The sequence below is a fragment of the Erpetoichthys calabaricus genome, chromosome 8 (genome assembly GCF_900747795.2).
Source record: "Erpetoichthys calabaricus chromosome 8, fErpCal1.3, whole genome shotgun sequence".
In the NCBI taxonomy this organism is placed as follows: Eukaryota; Metazoa; Chordata; class Cladistia; order Polypteriformes; family Polypteridae; genus Erpetoichthys; species Erpetoichthys calabaricus.
In genome coordinates, this window is record NC_041401.2 from 20,551,478 (window position 1) to 20,569,614 (window position 18,137).

At 41.9% G+C, this 18,137-nt stretch overlaps 1 protein-coding gene across 1 annotated transcript in view; it reads right to left on the reverse strand.

Moving 5' to 3' along the window:
• Positions 1-488: 488 nt before the first annotated feature.
• The window catches only part of myo3b (myosin IIIB), a 619,900-nt gene continuing 602,251 nt past the window's right edge, over positions 489-18,137 (reverse strand). The window contains 3 exon segments of the mRNA XM_051930711.1: positions 489-764; positions 5,343-5,389; positions 5,767-5,876. Of these exon segments, the coding sequence (XP_051786671.1) occupies positions 629-764; positions 5,343-5,389; positions 5,767-5,876 (293 nt within the window). The 3' untranslated portion in view covers positions 489-628.

Below are 18,137 nucleotides of genomic sequence, written 5' to 3' on the forward strand. Positions count from 1 at the left end.
ATGACCACAATGCACCCACCATCTTCTAATGGCTACTTCCAGCATGATGATGCACCATATCCCAAAGCAAAGACTCCTTAAACTGGTATCATGAACATGATGATGAGCTCAGTGTTCTTCAGTGGCCTTCACCAGTCATTGGATCTGAATTCAGAAGGACACCATGGGGATGTGGTAGGACGGGATATTCACAGCATTGATGCACAGCTGACAAACCTGCAGAAACATCTTGAGGAGTCCATGCTACAAAGAACTGAGGCTGTTTTGAGAGGAAAAGGAGGCTCTACACAGAATTAGTATAGCGAGATGAACAATTATCTCAGTGATTGCATTTCCATAGTTAGGCACCTGGAGTAACGCTGGCTCATGAACACATGGTGAGTCAATGAAAGGAACTGAACTGAAGGCGGTCTGCATTTTGTCTACCAGATTATCTCATTAGGATCTCCTAACTTAAAAAAAAAAAAATGTGAAAAACTGATGCGTTTTGGTGATGAAGGATGATATTTTTAATTAGCATAACCATAATGAATAAGTGATCTGTACATATTTCACACCTCTTAAAAAATAACAGAAAATAAAAGAAACTTCAACAAACTTGCACCGGCCACTTACATCCAAGCCAGACTTAGCTTTGAGCAACAACTGGTCCCATTTTGAGAGTGGGTGGAGAAGGACTGGGCGGATTCTCTTCCTCAGAGACGCATTCAACGACTGACAGCAGTCTATAGTACTCGTCTTCTCCATCCAGTACTTTAATTTGGCTGCAAAGAAAAATGTAAATAAAAACATTTAACCTCATAATTTCCATTCCTAGCATACTACTGTAGTCTTCCAACCTCACATTACTTCTGTTTAAACATCCTATATGAAGTCATGCTGTTTTACTTTCTCATATACGAAGTGGAGGGAAAGCATTGGAATAATCCGAAGATTTGATGTTGAGATTTTGATGCCATTTTAGGAGTTATGTCTGTCTATCTGTCTGTCTGTCTGTCTGTGTATGTAAACCCAATAACCTGAGTACGCTTTCACTTTGGTCAACCAAATTTTGCAAAAAAGTATTAGGTACAAAACATAGATTTCTGTCAACTTTTGGGCTATTGCTGTTAACCGGAAGTGGTACTTTACCTTTTATTCAGGCAGCTGCAGAGTCTCATTTATTTAACTTTACTTTTATAATAATTGTTCAATGTATTATTAATTTAATTTGATTTGTTTCTTTAATGGGTTTTAAAGTACATAATATGAAAATATAATTTACTCCTCAAATATCCATCCACATATCTCAGTATAAGAGAAAGTATAGGGGAGACCACTACTGATTTTTGAAGTTATAGATAGACAGATGGATATAAAAGTCACTATTTGAGATAGATAGATAGATAGATAGATAGATAGATAGATAGATAGATAGATAGATAGATAGATAGATAGATAGATAGATAGATAGATAGATAGATAGATAGATAAGGCACTACATAACATATATATTATATTAGTGTAGTTGTCAGGATTAGATAGATAGATAGATAAAAAGGCACAATATCATAAATAGATATTATATTAGTGTGATTGGCATAGATAGATAGATAGATAGATAGATAGATAGATAGATAGATAGATAGATAGATAGATAGATAGATAGATAGATAGATAGATAGATAGATAGATAGATAGATAGATTTGTAATTTCTATTAGACGTAGTTAAAGTACCTATCAAGTAGAGGTTCTCTGCCTTTTTGGCCTTGGAATCCAGTTTTGTCTATTTTTGTCTGGTGATGACCCTTCATTAGTAGTAATTTTAATCTAAACTAGCTAATATTTTCCACTGAATGGCACAAATTAGCAAATAACAGTAAAAGCATATTCAACATTTGAATAGAGTGTTCATAATAGATGAAATATGCACAGCACTCATCCAAAAATAACTTGACACATGGGACTTTAATACTCAGTCAAACTTAATGTCCATTCGTCTTTTTAATAGGTCACCTGGACATGTCTGATTCTCATAAGTTTGTCGAAATCAGGGGTAACTAACTGAAGAGATGGCAGAGAGGAATGTCTTTTAGTTTGCTGGCAGATGACTTATTAGAACATTATGATAATTTCAAGGAGAACAGGCCATTCAGCCCAAGAAAGCTCAGCACTCCTATCCATTTATCCATACATCCATCCATTCTCTTCCGCTTATCCGAAGTCGGGTCGCGGGGGCAGCAGCTTGAGCAGAGATACCCAGACTTCCCTCTCCCCGGCCACTTCTTCTAGCTCTTCCGGGAGAATTCCGAGGCGTTCCCAGGCGTTCCCATCCATTTAACTCCTCCAAAATATCATCAAGTTTAGTTTTGACGGTCCCGAAGTCCTACTGTCACCCACGCTACTTGGATGCTTATTCCATGTGTCTGTGTGTAGTACTAGGGTGTTGTACCGTGTTAGCCATATGAATGTAGTGAGAAGTCAAGCAAAATGACACCTTTTATTGGCTAACTAAAAAGATTACAATATGCAAGCTTTTGAGACAACTCAGGCCCCTTCTTCAGGCGAGATGTAATTAAAAGATCTGATTACATCTTGCCTGAAGAAGGGGCCTGAGTTGCCTCGAAAGCTTGCATATTGTAATATTTTTAGTTAGCCAATAAAAGGTGTCATTTTGCTTGACTTCTCACTACAAGTGTCTATTGTTCTTTGAGTAAGGAAAAACTTCCTAATGTTTGAGTGAAATTTAACCTTAACAAGTTTCCGACTGTGTCCCCGTGTTCTTGATGAGCTCATTTTAAAGTCACCGTCTCAATCCACTGGACTAATTCCCTTCATCATTTTAAACACTTCAGTCAGGTCTCCTTTTCATCTTCTTTTCCTTAAACTCTAAAGGCTCAGCTCTTTTAATCTTTCTTCATAACTCATCCCCTGTAGCCCTGGAATCAGCCTAGTCGTTCTTCTCTGGAGTTTTTCTAGCGCTGCTATGTCGTCTTCTGTAAGTTTCCTGTTTTATTTCTAAATGTCTTTATAATTTGGAAAGCTTCATTCTTTCGTTTAGTAATATCACACTGCAGATAACGCACAAAGTCTGTTGCTCGCCAAACCTCACTGTAAAAGTAAATCTGTGTCTCAGTATGTCTGGGTCGTATGTTCGTTTAACATTCCTATTTGGTTCAGGTGTCGTGCCCTGCGAGGAAAGAAAACACGCCAGACAATGTTTTCTCAATGCAGGCAAAAACTACTGACTTTTTTATTGAACGTGCTTAAACTAGTGTATATGCAACTGTTGCGTATTCACTCATCACCCTCATCCCACACTGCAGTGCGTGTGAATTGTGTCTTTATAGAGGCAGAGCACTTCCAGCCACTACACAGGTTTTTGGGATTAATCTTGTGAGGTTGATCCGGAATTGGAAGACCTTGGAGTAGGTGATGCTGTGAGGTATTTGAGGAATTTGTCCATGTTCACTTTCTTTCTTAATGAAGCGTGCGTCGCAGTATTTACAGGTTGTTATCTGCATGTAACCGGACTTATGTCTGCCGTTTTAATTCCTAATTATATTGGAGAAAAATGTCCCTTTAACTGGGTGCAGAACTGAAATCTTCAAACAGTATTAATGCGATGGCTGATCTAATTTTTTTTTTGTTTTAACATAAGCTTATGATCCATCTAGAGCAAAGGTGGGCAGTGTTGGTCCTGGAGAGCCGCAATAACAGCAGGTTTTTGTTCCAGCCCATTTTCTTAATGAGAAGTCAATTATTTCTGATCAAGCTTGGGACATTTTGATTCTTCATTTTAGTGGTCTCACTTGTTAAGGTTCTCCACCCTTAATCGCTTATTTCAGTCTTAAACTGCTGCATTTCCTGTTTTTTAATGGCTCCTTATTAGCAGTAAGATGTAAATGATCGAGGACCCAGCAGTTCTCCATCTAACGTGTTTCCACTTACACCCGTGTGGATTCATCATGCACTATTTGGTTGAATAAAACACTCAAGAGAAAAATGAGACAGACTGAAAATTATCCATTTTAGGCTTCAGACTATTTGGATGACATCCTTGGAAAGCAAAAAAACAATCTACGATATAAGAACCTAACATGGCAGACAAACAAGCTGTAAAATTAAATAAGGGCTGAGATTGGCAAGCATTGGTTTCTGATGAAGCAGTTGGGCTGGAGGGTGGCACGGTGGCGCAGTGGGTAGCGCTGCTGCCTTGCTGTAAGGAGAACTGGGTTCGCTTCCCGGGTTCTCCCTGCGTGGAGTTTGCATGTACCTCCGGGTACTCCGGTTTCCTCCCACAGTCCACAGACATGCCGGTTAGCTGCACTGGCGATCCTAAATTGTCCCTAGTAACCGGACATAAGTCCGGTTACAAGCAGATAACAACCTGTAAATACTGCGACGCACGCTTCATTAAGAAAGAAAGTGAACATGGACAAATTCCTCAAATACCTCACAGCATCACCTACTCCAAGCTCTTCCAATTCCGGATCAACCTCACAAGATTAATCCCAAAAACCTGTGTAGTGGCTGGAAGTGCTCTGCCTCTATAAAGACACAATTCACACGCACTGCAGTGTGGGATGAGGGTGATGAGTGAATACGCAACAGTTGCATATACACTAGTTTAAGCACGTTCAATAAAAAAGTCAGTAGTTTTTGCCTGCATTGAGAAAACATTGTCTGGCGTGTTTTCTTTCCTCGCAGAGCATGACACCTGAACCAAATAGGAATGTTAAAAGAAGATACAACCCAGACATTCTGAGACACAGATTTACTTTTACTGTGAGGTTTGGCGAGCAACAGACTGGTGTGTGGGTGTGTGTGTGTGCGCCCTGCCCAGGGTTTGTTTCTTGCCTTGTGCCGTATGTTGGCTGGGATTGGCTCCAGCAGACCCCCGTGACCCTGTAGTTAGGATATAATGGGTTGGATAATGGATGGATAGTTGGGTTGGAATGAAAACCTGCAGCCACCGCGGCCCTCCAGGACTGACATTGCCCACCCCTGTTCTAGAGAGATCAGTGACCTACAGGTAGAGAACATCACACATGCCCACTAGACCTTTAATCCCATTTTATCACAATAAGGAACACGGAACCACTTGCTGCCAAGTTTTTTATCAGACCGTGACGGGTAGGATGGGTGAATCGGCCCCTTCATGTGGACGCTGATTTTATTACTTTGGAAATCGTTACATTCTTCACTCAACATGAACAGTTCTCTTCATCAACACAAATAAAAACCTAAAGTTCCTGAATTTCTGTAAAGCCACTAAGGGTCTGCTCTGTTTATAGTTGCTTAAACTGGGAGAGGAGGGGTGGGGTGGGGTGTTGGGGGGGGGGGGTTTGCAGTTATTTACCCGAGTTTTCTTGGCTTCCTCTTGCTCCCTTGGTAATCCAGAGTTCTCTGTGGAAAGGGCCGAGAGCACACAGTCAAAAGATGAGCAGCGAGTCATTAATTTTTAATTCAAAGTGATTTTGTGTTGAATGCAAGCAGATGCTGATAATATCAGAAGTCACAGCATAATTTTTTTTGATCAAAGGGCTCAAGTGAGCCTGATGAAGCATGCATCTTGCTTGGCTTTGATAAACCACATCAATTATTCACCGTGAAGGCAGACATCCTGACATGAAAGCAACAGATAAAGAACATAAGCACATGTTCAAGACAAGAGACAGAAAAGTGTGGGGGCGGGGCTGCCGGCTCTGGCACAGGTAGATTTAATTGTATTATCATCTGGAAACAAAGTCAGACAAAGAGCTGCAGCGCCACTTTGAACTCACATTTAGCTGGTTATAGTACAGGCTGTCCTCCGGGCTGTTGAGCACTTTAGGCTGCTGGCAACGTCGCCGGGGTGTTCTCTGTTGCTTCAGTCGCGTCTCTTTCACTGAACCTGTAAGTGGGGAGGAGATTTGGGGAGGGGGTGGTGGACAAAAACAAAAAAATAAATAAAATAAAATGAAATAAACAAGCAAAGCAAAGCAGACCCGGGCTGCACCCCAATCAATTTTTACAGTAACTTGTGTATCTGTTCTAAAAAAAAAAAAAAAAGGTGACTTCAGTGTCATCAGTTCTGCGCCGTTTCAGTCAAGTGGCAGCTGGATTGGATTTAACAAGTTAAGTTGATAAATAAATTGTCACCCAGACATCTGAGTGGATTGATTGTGGCAAGTTCAACAATGCACTGAACGGCATCAGGGTTACGATTTATTTTTTGAACATCCTGCACAACACATTTGACAATTGGAGTGAGTAGGAGATAGAATATGGTGTGATAAGACAGCCCCCGGGCACAGACAGACAGACACCGAATGTCCCAAAACACACACTATTTATTTACAAAATGTCCTACACACAACACAGTGCTCTAATCCACCCAAACTTAGTCCCTTCTTTCTCTCCTCTTCTTCTTCTGCCACCTTTACTCCTCCACACATGAGCTTCGTCTTCCTCCTCCTCCCGACTCCGGCTCCTCTACTCGAAGGAGGTGGCCTCTTTATAGCCACCCAGATGTGTTCCAGGTGCTCCCTGATGATCTTCTGGTGGCACTTCCTGGTGTGGCAGAAGTGCCGCATGAGCATCCGGAAACACTCCAGGTGTCCCTGGAATTCCTTCCATCAGCACTTCCAGCAGGTGGCGGAAGTGCTGACGTCCAGGGCTCCACAATCCTGCGGGGGCCCCCGCTGTTGTGACCACGAGCCACAATAGGGTTGAGCTTCTATGCTCCGTTCCCATAGCCCCCATACAAATCGGGGCGGCTGCCATCTCGTGGCTCAGGCATCCCAGCTGGGCATAGCCCCCAGCCATCTGCCACAATGGAATTCTGTGAACATTTTCTTACGCTGTAGGAGACTGCCGGCAGCTCAATCCCAACCGGGACACCCCTGAAGTGGAAGGATGGGGGAAGGCAGCTGCTTTGGGACACTGCTCCCCCCCCCCCAGACGCTAGTTGGCAGCTTCTCTGCAGCATAGCAGTGCCCTGGATTCCCGCAGGGCACCATAGGATCTGGATTTCGGCTGCACAGCCCTGCTGGGTACCGTGGGTGCCGCCAGGAGACGCTGCAGGGAGACTGGGGAGTCCCCACTGTTTACATAGCCCGGAAGTACTCCAAAGTCACGGGGACGGAAGCACAGAAATACTTCCAGGCTAAAGAAATTCTCCATCTGACCTTCCATCCACGTTTCTCGTCATTAAAGAAAGCTAAGTTTTTAACTTTTAAAATCATATCTATATAGTTTCCGGTTACTTAAAACTCCACAATTACAAAAGAACTTATTCCAACTAGGGAGCTATCGCCCCCTACAGGAAACACAGGAACTGTCCCCTTTTGTTACTTAGCATGAAGGCTATGTCCAAAGCACTGCATTTTTATTTAAAACACTAGGATTCTCAGATAATTTACAAAAGTACCTCCGTTCACACTAAAATGACCAAAAACACAGTCATCCATCTACACTGTGCAAGCATGCAGCACAGAGGTCTTAATAATAATAATAATAATAATACATTTTATTTATATAGCACCTTTCGTCTTACCCAAAACTGGTAATGTCACTGGCCATAAGATTAATCACAAAACTGTTGCCATAGATGAATTATTAGCCCTTTGTGCATGTTTGCAGAATTCAAACTATACAAAACACAATTTAGACGTATATAGGTAAGCAACACAACAACCGCAATGGAAAGCAACTCCTTCCTCTACTGTATGTTCTGGTATGTTGATATATAGTGTGGAGGTTCAACCCTCGTACACAGACAGACAGACACCAATTGTCCAAAAAACACACACGTTAAATTATATTCACTGTAATATACAGCACCTCACAATGCTCAAATCAGCTATATCCCTCACAGTCCCTTCTTCTCCTTCTCTCTTCCCACAAGTCTCCTGCCGCCTCTACCCCTCCACTCGCAAGCTCCGTCCTCTTCCACCCGACTGTGGCTTGACTAATGAAGTGAGGCGGCCCCCTTTTGTAACACCCCAGATGTGCTCCAGGTGCTTTGTGATGATCTTCCGGAGGCACTTCCTGGTGTAGTGGAAGTGCTGCAATCCAGGGCTCCACAATCTTCCTGGTGCTCCCTGGCAGAGGCCACAGGCCCCAACAGGGATGAGCATCTAAGCTCTGATCCCATGGTCTCAATGCATGGGATCATGCTGAACCTCTTGTGGTCCAGGGGAGGTATTGTTCCTCTCCCAGTCCTTCCAGGCATCCCGGCTGGGCTGGATCCCCAGCCATTCACCACAATGGTTTTCTTTTGTGAAGGGTGACCAATGAAGGAATGAGATATTGTAACAAACAGGATCCAATCAGGAAAGGGTCACGTAATAAGCATGAACAAATCAGAGCGTGATTATAGTTTGCATTTTCGAAAAAATGGGGTTTTTGCTCATTCACACCTCAACACCGAGGCTGCGTTTTTATGAGTTAATAGCTCTGGAGAGCATTTTCAGAAGTCTACGTTTTCGGCGATTAGTGTGGACGAAAGGCTAAAACAGAGAATAATGCCTGCATTTTCAAACGAAGATGTAGTAGTGTGGATGGAGCCGAACACATGTTGCACAATCTTGTTCATTCACTTCCTGCTCACTCAAGTTTTCACTCCAATGCTTTTGCTTGAATAAGGTTTTGCCTAGTCTCAACATTCTCTGGTACTTCTCACGTGAATTCTGGCCTGTGCCTAGTAGAATCCATGAAAGTTCCTGTCACGATGGTTTATACCATGTAGTGTCTGGTAAGAACTGATGGGCTAAGCATTTGACAGAAACGGTGACAAATCCGTGTGGACAGTGCTCAGTCCAGTGTTGGTATCAGCCCGCTGCCCTGGTGTGTCTTTTACAAATATTTTGGTATTTAGACACATTGTCCATTTGCTTTAACAATCTGCAGTGGTGGCTTTTTGTTATTTCTGTAAGTAAAACCTGCAGTGTTGTCCGGTCCGGGTTCCCCAAGTTATTTGAGGATCGTATTGGGGTTGTTGTTGCTATTCACTCTAATCCGACACTGAATTGTTCTGATGACAGAATGATAACTAGTGTGGGAGAGATCAGACCATCCAAGCAACTCTTGTAAAAAGACACTTTCAAATTACTCCCTCAGCAGGGGGTTCCTGTGATGGGCCTTTACTTTGTGCAGATCAGGAGAATCAGTTAAGGGAACTCTTTAGGGTTCCTCTTGTTTGGTGAACACAAAGCTTTGTTTAGGCACAGCTTTTGTTAGAAGTAACAGGTTACATATGGTTCATTTTAAAAGGTTTCAAGGCTTGCTTAAGGAAGGCTTTTCTTGGTTTCCTGTCGCATTTTTATGTTCCATACAGCCCTGATTTTTGTGACGACTGCTCTGAACTTGAACCAGTGTTACAGTAGAAGAATGAAGTATTTATTAGGCCCAGCAGCTGTTAAATCTCTCCGATACTCCCATTGCTGTGGGCACTATCTGCCTTTGCTCCATTGAAGCTGAGTGGCTCTTAGGAAACTCAGTGAAAGCACATAATAGTTTTCATCTGAGGCTTAAAGTTGTTTTATTTAATTTCTAGTTTCTTGTAATATTTTCGTCTCTTTCACTAAACAGCAATCAAGCTCTTAGTGAAAGTCTAAGAAAAAACCCCACGGATGCAAATTATGTAACCAAATGAATAAAAATAGAATTAAAAAAAGTGCCTTTGCTTTTTTCTTAATTTGCTCCGACTGACATTGTGTGTCCTTTTCTTGTGCTACAGTTTATTTCACAAGGGCGATGGTAATTTTTAAAGGACCTGGAAAACTGTGCCAACTGTAAAACATTTTCTCATAGTTGGATTCCTCTTGGCTAGATCTTCAGCTGTAGCTGCCATTACAGTCAACTTTTAGGGTAACAAGCAAATCAGATAATCATATTTTGATTTTCAATCTGTAGGCCTTTTTAAATATTCTGTTTGGAGACAAAGTCAGAGAGGCGAGATTGCGTTGGTTTGATCATGTGCAGAGGAGAGATGCTGGGTATATTGGGAAAAGGACGCTAAGGATGGAGCTGCCAGGGAAGAGGAAAAGAGGAAGGCCTAAGAGGAGGTTTATGATGTGCTGAGAGAGGACATGCAGGTGATGAGTGTAACAGAACAAAATGATGAGGACAGAAAGATATGGAAGAAGATGATCCGCTGTGGCAACCACTAACGGAAGCAGCCAAAAGAAGAAGAAGAAGAAGGCTTTTTTAAATATTCTGGCTGTTTGTGGGACTTAACAAAGATCTTGTAACCAGGTTTCCCTTTAATTTTTTGTACTGACTAGAAGATGTGAATAACACATGAGCTGGTACTTATCAGTTACAACTAATTTCTTCAATCTCCATTTAATAATAATAATAATAATCTTTACATATATCTAGCGATTTTCTCTTTACTCAAAGTGCTTCAGTGTGTAGCACCAATGTGTAGCACCCACCAAGATTTTGGCACTGGTAGACTCACCACACATTAGCTGTTAGGTGGTGAAGGGGTGAGAGAGAGAGCCAATGAGAGACACGGGATGATTAGGGGGCCAGAACGACTAGGCCTTGATGGGCATTTTAGCCAGGGTACACCATGCTCTTTACGAAGGATACCCAGGGATCTTAATGACCACAGAGAGTGAGGACCTCGGTTTTACGTCTCCAAATGACCACATGACCTTCATCATCAAGTTCTTCCAAGTGAACCCTGAATACAATGAGGACTGATTGAGGTCATTTATGTTAGGTAGAATGTCTAGAGGGGGCTGGGTGGTCTTGTGGCCTGGAACTCCTGCAGATTTTGTTTTTTCTTTTTCTCCAGTCGTCTGGAGTTGTTTTTGATTTTTCTGTCCTCCCTGGCCATTGGACCTTACTTTTATTCTGTGTTAATTAGTATTGTCTAATTTTTGTTTTTTAGATTTTGACTTTTTTCTCTTTCTCCATCCTGTAAAACACTTTGAGCTACATCATTTGTATGAAAATGTGCTATATAAATAAATAAATGTTGTTGTTGACTCCTTATTTACATCACAGTGTCCTCATCACTGCACTGGGGCACTGGGATCCATATTCAGAGCACAGGGTAGGTGCCCTCTGCTGGCCTCAACAACATCTCTTCCAGCAGCAACTCAAGCTTCTTTTAGATGGTCTCCCATCCAAGTATTGGTGGGGCCCAAACATGTTTAGCATCAGGTGGATGACCTGTTTCTGAAGTGCGCTTGAGTTCTGAGTGGTGCACAGAAACTTTTTGTCCCCTGTGAAATATCAAGTGCTATGAGGCACCAACACATGAAGTATCAAGGACTGCGAAGAATGTATAATACGTCTGGACTCAACCATGAGTGAATTTTACTTAAAGCTGGGTCTACACCTAAAAAGAGCCCTATTGAACATACAAGGACTGACTGAAAAGTAACGAGACTGTCCCTGTTTCTCTTTCATGGAGATGGACAAGGGAATGCTATGTAGACGTTTGGGAACGACATACATTGACAGACTGCCATATTCTTTAGTGACCTGTTAAAGAAAGTGGAAGCATCTTGTATGAGTCGTCATGACAGATGAAGATGTTCCTGTCAGAGAATGTCAGAGGTGTTGTAATCAGAATATGTTTAATATGTCACTGTGCTCTGTGAAAATATTTTAAATCTGCTTTTCTTTTCTTCTCACATGTACAGCTAACACAAAGCCAGATTTTAGTACAGGGGCCCAGCATTTAGAATTGCTAGGCAAGCATCTTAAGACAAGACAAGTTAAGGACAACTGCAAAATGGGCAACGTGCACTATTTATGTGTGTTAGAGACAGCATGATATTGGATCTTCTTTTCCTTGTTTGGAATGGCATGATTTATCTAAGTGGGGGCCTGCACATGGAGAAAGAGTATAAAGCCTTGGAACATTGCCCGGCACACCTTTGAAGCCGATGGACGAATGGGAGATAACGTCATCCGATCCTGAAAATCTTTCCAGCGCAGCAACAAAAATGGCAGACTGTGTACATCGAGCTCCTGCTTCAGTGAAAAGTGTTGTCATGACTTCCTTGTCTGTTATGCCACGTAAATTGGCATTAAAGAAAGCTAAGTTATTTCTCCTATGTGATTTCGTACCGCCATATCACTAAGGGACGGGTATTGTCTTTTAATATTATATGTATATAGTTTTGGGTTACATAACATGCCGAAATTAAAAAAGAACTTATTTCAACCGGGGAGCTAGTGCCCCCACCTGGATAGGGGTGTGTGATTGAACTTTGTATTCAGCTTAGAGACAGCGGTAATGAAAAACATACGGCGATGAAACGATCAGCTGTGCTGCTGTATTTCAATGGTGGAAGCACTTTAAGGTTGGCAACACACGATTGAATGATAAAGCATGTTTGGGAGGCCATCCATCATGGTTATGGATGTCAACATTGCCAAAGCTGACAATCTGTTGTAAGAAGATAGAAGGCTCAGTTTACGCAAACTTTCGGCTTCACTTGACATCTCGTTCAAATGGACTCAACACATTATGACAGAGCAACTAAAAATGTATCGCATGTGCGCTATGTGGGTATCATTTGTATGAAACCATGAAAATAAAAAGATGAAACTTGCTCAAAAACAGTGTTTTCTTGCATCATGACAATGCTCAGCCATATGTTGCTGCTGTTGCAGGGGTAGCACCGACTGAAATTGGTGGGACTGAACCGAAATCTCCTCCACAGAGCCCGGATTTAGCGTCATTTGATTTCAGGACATTCCCAATGCTGAAAAAACAACTATGAGGAAGAAGTTCTCACCAGATAATGAAGTGAAAAACACCACGGCCGCATCGCTAAAAGTGATGTCACAAAACAGTCAGTCGCTTGTCTTTGAATCGTTTTAAAAACTTTGTAAATAATTGTATTCAATGTGAAGGATGCTACTTTATAGAATAAAAATGACCCAAGCTTGTGGAGTCATTCGATTCTGAATACAAACAATTAGACTCATTACTTTTCAATCAGCCACCATTTAAATATGTGTTGTGTGTGGAGAGATCATACTACACGAGTTAAAAAATAAACACAATCAGATTATACATTTGCATTTGAAATAATCCATTGACGAGTATTAACCATGAACAATACGCTGCCACAGATGCTGTGTGTGCTCCCTGTAAATCAGTTATGGCGATAGTGGTGGAGTTGATGTGAGCTCGATGACAGAACTGGCAGCTAAGTTCATGAAAAATATAAATTGCAAAGCATGCATTTGAAGTAAACGGTGTGTCACATTCCGTCAAAAGGTGGTAAAACAAAGAGTGTGATAAGTAGTCTGTGGCGCTGTGCAGGTTTTAAAATAAATAATCAAATACTGAGAGCGTGAAGGCTTAGAATGGGTGAAGGTGGGCCCTTGATGGTTCTATTCGGGGTTGATTGCCGTGCTTGGCTGATCAGGCACTCTGTACAAGTGCGGATGGATCAGTCAGGTGCTGCATTCACAGCTCAGAGTAGCCAGAGGGTCTCATCTGCACTCGATCGGCCAGTATAAATAGATATGAGATAATAATATATGAGAGAGATAACCATAAAGGAAGAACTGAAACAAGGAAAAGGAGAAGAACAGTGCTTAACATGAAAGCGAAAGAAAGACAGAACAAGAGGCAGGATCAAGAGAGGAATTAAGGTAGGTGGTCAGGCATGAACCTCAGGGTGAGCAGTCTGGGGCTGAAGAAGGGCGCTTCTGTTGAGAAATGCTAAGAAGTAAGAGCAGCCCGTTATATGGTGTCTCTTGAGGAGGCTGAGGAACTGGCGACGGGAGACAGGTATGCAGCTCAGCAATGTTGCACCATGGATACTGTGGACCTAGCAATGGGGACCCAAGCCAGAATTAATGGTTGACTGCACTTGTCGGTGGGCGTCCCCAATCACTGCAAGGTCTGGACAGGATAAAGAGAGGAGACCCCCGATTTTTAGAAGGAAGCATACGAGCTGTGAAATGATCATACTCGACACACTCAAAAAAGTTTGGGGCAGCCACCCGTGTATTGTCACTGGCTGCAATAGGTTTTGAAAATCAGGCAGAAGTGTCTTCAATGGAGTCCAAAACTCAGGTTGTAAAAATGGTGGCTTTAAATGCCAAGACCGGAAGTGACATATGAGAACCGGAAATGGTCTTCTTCGGACGTCATAACCATAAGTGACGTAGTCCTAGGTGCCGGAACCAGAAGTGACGTTCTTTCTGGCATTGGAACCGGAAATGACGTTCTCCTAGATGCCGAAAACCAGAAGTGATATCTTCAGGGATGAGTCAGACAGGTTTTCCCGCATCTGGTCTGTAGAGACAACAGAAGAAGGTTTAGCACACCCAGCCACCCCCTGGCCTGGCGTGCAATTACCCTTTCTTGGTCCATAAAATGTCCTCCTACTCGCACGTGTGTGACAGGGCTCATATTTTGAAAGGAAGAAATTGACTCTCTCTGGATTTTAACCTCATTTTACTGATTATTTATTGAAGTGGATATTTTAACCTCCACAGATTTCATCAGTTTCACCGATTATTTATTTATTAGAAGAAAATTTGATATGCTACACTTTAATTTGATCACAGTTTGACTTTCTGTTTTGCACTAGACACTTTTACACCTACCCCTTGCTGTGTGTGTGTCCCAATTTGCTTGGCTCATCTCGGTTCATGACTACAAACGGTTTCAGGTTCAAGAGGATCCTGGGAGAGACAAGAGAGCACAGAGCAAACCTGGACCATCACAGGAGATGCAGATTTCAGAAATCAAAGCAATCGAATCAACATATTTTGTAAATCACATCAGTAGAAACACAGATGAGGTTGTATAGCATTCAACTTCTGAGTGCACGTATGTCCAGCAGGGGGTGCTTGCTCCCTGGGAATATGTTTTTTTGTAATTGCAGCATGTTACTTAACCCAAATCTATATAGATAAAACATAAAAGACGATACCCCTCTCTAGTGATATGACGTTAAGAACTCACATAGGAGAAATAACTAACTTTGCTTAATATTGGCTTACACTGCAGGTAGTACAAAGACAAATGAAGCCAGCGACAAAACCCAGTTGGGAGTTGGGGCCTGAGGAATGGAGTCCGTCAGTGTCGTCATTGCAGATGCGGAAAGCATTTTCAGGAAAAGATCTCAATGTGGGCGGCATGGTGGCACTGCTGCCTTGCAGTAGGGAGACCTGGTTTCGCTTCCCAGGTCCTCCCTGCGTGGAGTTTGCATGTTCTCCCCGTGTCTGCGTGGGTTTTCACCGGGTGCTCTGGTTTCCTCCCACAGTCCAAAGACATGCAGGTTAGGTGCATTGGTGATCCTAAATTGTCCCTAGTGTGTGGGTGGGTGTGTATGTGTGTGTGTGCCCTGCGGTGGGCTGGCACCCTGCCCAGGGTTTGTTTCTTACCTTGCGCCTATGTTGGCTGGGATTGGCTCCAGCAGACCCCCGTGACCCTGTAGTTAGAATATAGTGGGTTGGATAATGGATGGATGGATGGATGAATCTCAATGTCTGCCACCCGTTCGTTGACTTCAAAGGTGTGCCGGGCAATATTCTAAGGCTTTATACTCTTTCTTCACGTGCAGGACCCCCTCAGATGAGCATGCAATTCCAAACAAGGCAACAATGCTTAAACAAGGATTCAATTCCATGCTGACTTAACAAGTTAAAGCATCTCACAGTCTGACTGCATGCTGTCCATTTGTCCTAATCCATCTACTTGCCTGGCAGTTCTGTGTGAGCCCCTGTGCTTAATCTGGCTATGTGTCAGCTGTACATGTGAGCAGGAAAAAAGCATAATTTATAAAATAGATTTGCACAGAGAACAGTGACATATTAAACTTATGCTTACAGCACGTCTAAATTAAAAACTAAAGTTAATGTTGCTGTCTAACTGGAAACGCAAATGTCCCAAAGACAAAATAGTGCCAGAATGCCAGGCTGAGAATAGCCTCAACATTTTAACATGTAGTATATACTTAGGTCACAAAGCTTGTCTAAACTCTATTTATTGTTGTTATGTCATATACTGTAGTGATGCAGTAGTCAAAATGAAGGGTATTGTAGCAGTCAGTAGCACGTCTCAAATGTGTGAGGCCAAGAAGCTGCAGTGGTTTATGTCTGTCTGTCTCTTCTGTCCCTTTGCTCTTTACAATATATAAATTAATCATTAAAATTCAGTTACCTTCTGCTGAATTGATAGCAGCAATTTTTGATTTTCATTTTCTTTCAGCGTTAAGCCATTTCTTTAGTTTCCTTTTGCTCTCTCTCTGTACCTGAAACCTCAGCTGTTTAAAGTGCATGGACTGGAGGAAATTGGGTGCAGGTTTTAGGAACAAACCCCATGGGTGAAGCCTTTCAGATTTTGCTGCTGTTTACTACAAACGTTTTAAAGAGTTTCCCCCAAATGTGTTTTCTCATTCTCCGAGCAGTTTCAGTGTGTGTTTAATAACATGCAGATTGATACCAACCTTAACTTGTCCCAGTAGGGATGTCAGAAGAGGACAAAATCAAGAAGGTTCCTCAATTGATATTCCAGGGGTAGTAATTTATGGTAAGGAATGCACAATAAAGGTTTATGCGTCCCTCACCTTTGTCACTGGTGGCTCTTATTTAGCCCCTGTGGGACTGTTTGGCCCTTTTGATAAAAGTGGGCTATCAGCCTGGCAGAGATACCTAGGGTCTCCAGAGCAAGCTTTAGGCTGGGGCTTTCTAGGATAAGTGACACCTGGAAGTGCTTTACAAGAGACTGGAAGTAGCTACAGAAGCATTCCTCAGAAAGACTTGAAAAAGGCCATGTGCAGTAAGGTCATTTGGAACAATAGTGTTGACATGACCTCACCTGGGGGGGAGGAAGAAAGCCCAAAGAAAGGAGAGAAACAGATGGTCTAAGGAGCAAGCAAGAGGTACAAAAGGTGACCGGGTTGACCAGTCACCCTACTGGGTAGATAAGATGAGACCTCTGTGGTTAGGCACATGGTCTATGTTTTGTCATCCCTGTACCTTTTTGTGTTTCTTGTGCCATGTTGTATAAACACCCTTCACTTTTATATATTTCCGGTCTACTTGGCTGTTTTGGTTTCAGGATTGCCCTCTCCATGCTACAACATCCATTTTCTGAACCTGCTTGATCCAATCACACAACCATAGCAGCCACAGTCTATGAGGGAAACACTGAGCAGTTGGGCAGAAACCAACTTAATCAGTGACTTTTAGTCATTTCCTAATATATTTTTATATAAAGAATCGTTGGTTTCTCAAAGAACACAGAGGAAAACTATTTTCAGATATCTGCAATATTATTTTCTCCTTTTTAATTAATATTTCTGCACCATGTTACTTATGTGGTATGTCATTTCAAGTCATTTTATATTTACATCACTTAACATGAATGTATAAGTGAGTGAAAAACTTGTGTGCAAGGCCCAGAGTAGCAGACCAATATTAACACAATATACATACTGTATAATAAATACATTTAAATATGAATTCAACAATTAGAAACTGGGCAAAAGAGTTTAACACATTACATAAGTCAACACTTAGACATACTTAAATTCCTGCTCTATAAAATGCGTACTAACAACACAAGAGGATGTGCTGCAATTAAGCGTGCAAATGAACTATCATCAATGTGGATGTGTGCGTTAATGGATATAATGAGGGTATTAGAAATAAACTTGATCCATTAGGCTTAAAAGTCAAGACAAAGGTAAAGAATTTAGGGGTAACTATTGACTCTGACCTGAATTTTGAATCACATATTAATCAGATTACTAGGACAGCATTCTTTCACTTACGAAATTTAGCAAAAGTTAGACCTCTTATAGCTGAAAAATTAGTTCACACTTTTGTTTTTAATCAGATAGATTACTGTATCGCACTCCTCTCAGGACGACCCAAAAAAGATATCAATAGATTACAACGAGTGTAGAATGGAGCTGCCAGAATCTTAACTAGGAAAAGAAAATTTGAGCACATCACACCAGTTCTGATGTCACTACACTGGTTACCTGTGCCATTTAGAATTGACTTTAAAATACTGCTGATGGTTTCCAAAGCCTTAAATTATCTCACTCCATCTTATATTTCAGAATGTCTTTCACCTTACACCCCAAATCATAACCTTAGATCTTCAAATGAAGGTCTGCTTATAATTCAACAGCAAAACTTAAAAGAAGTGATAAGGCGGCCTTCT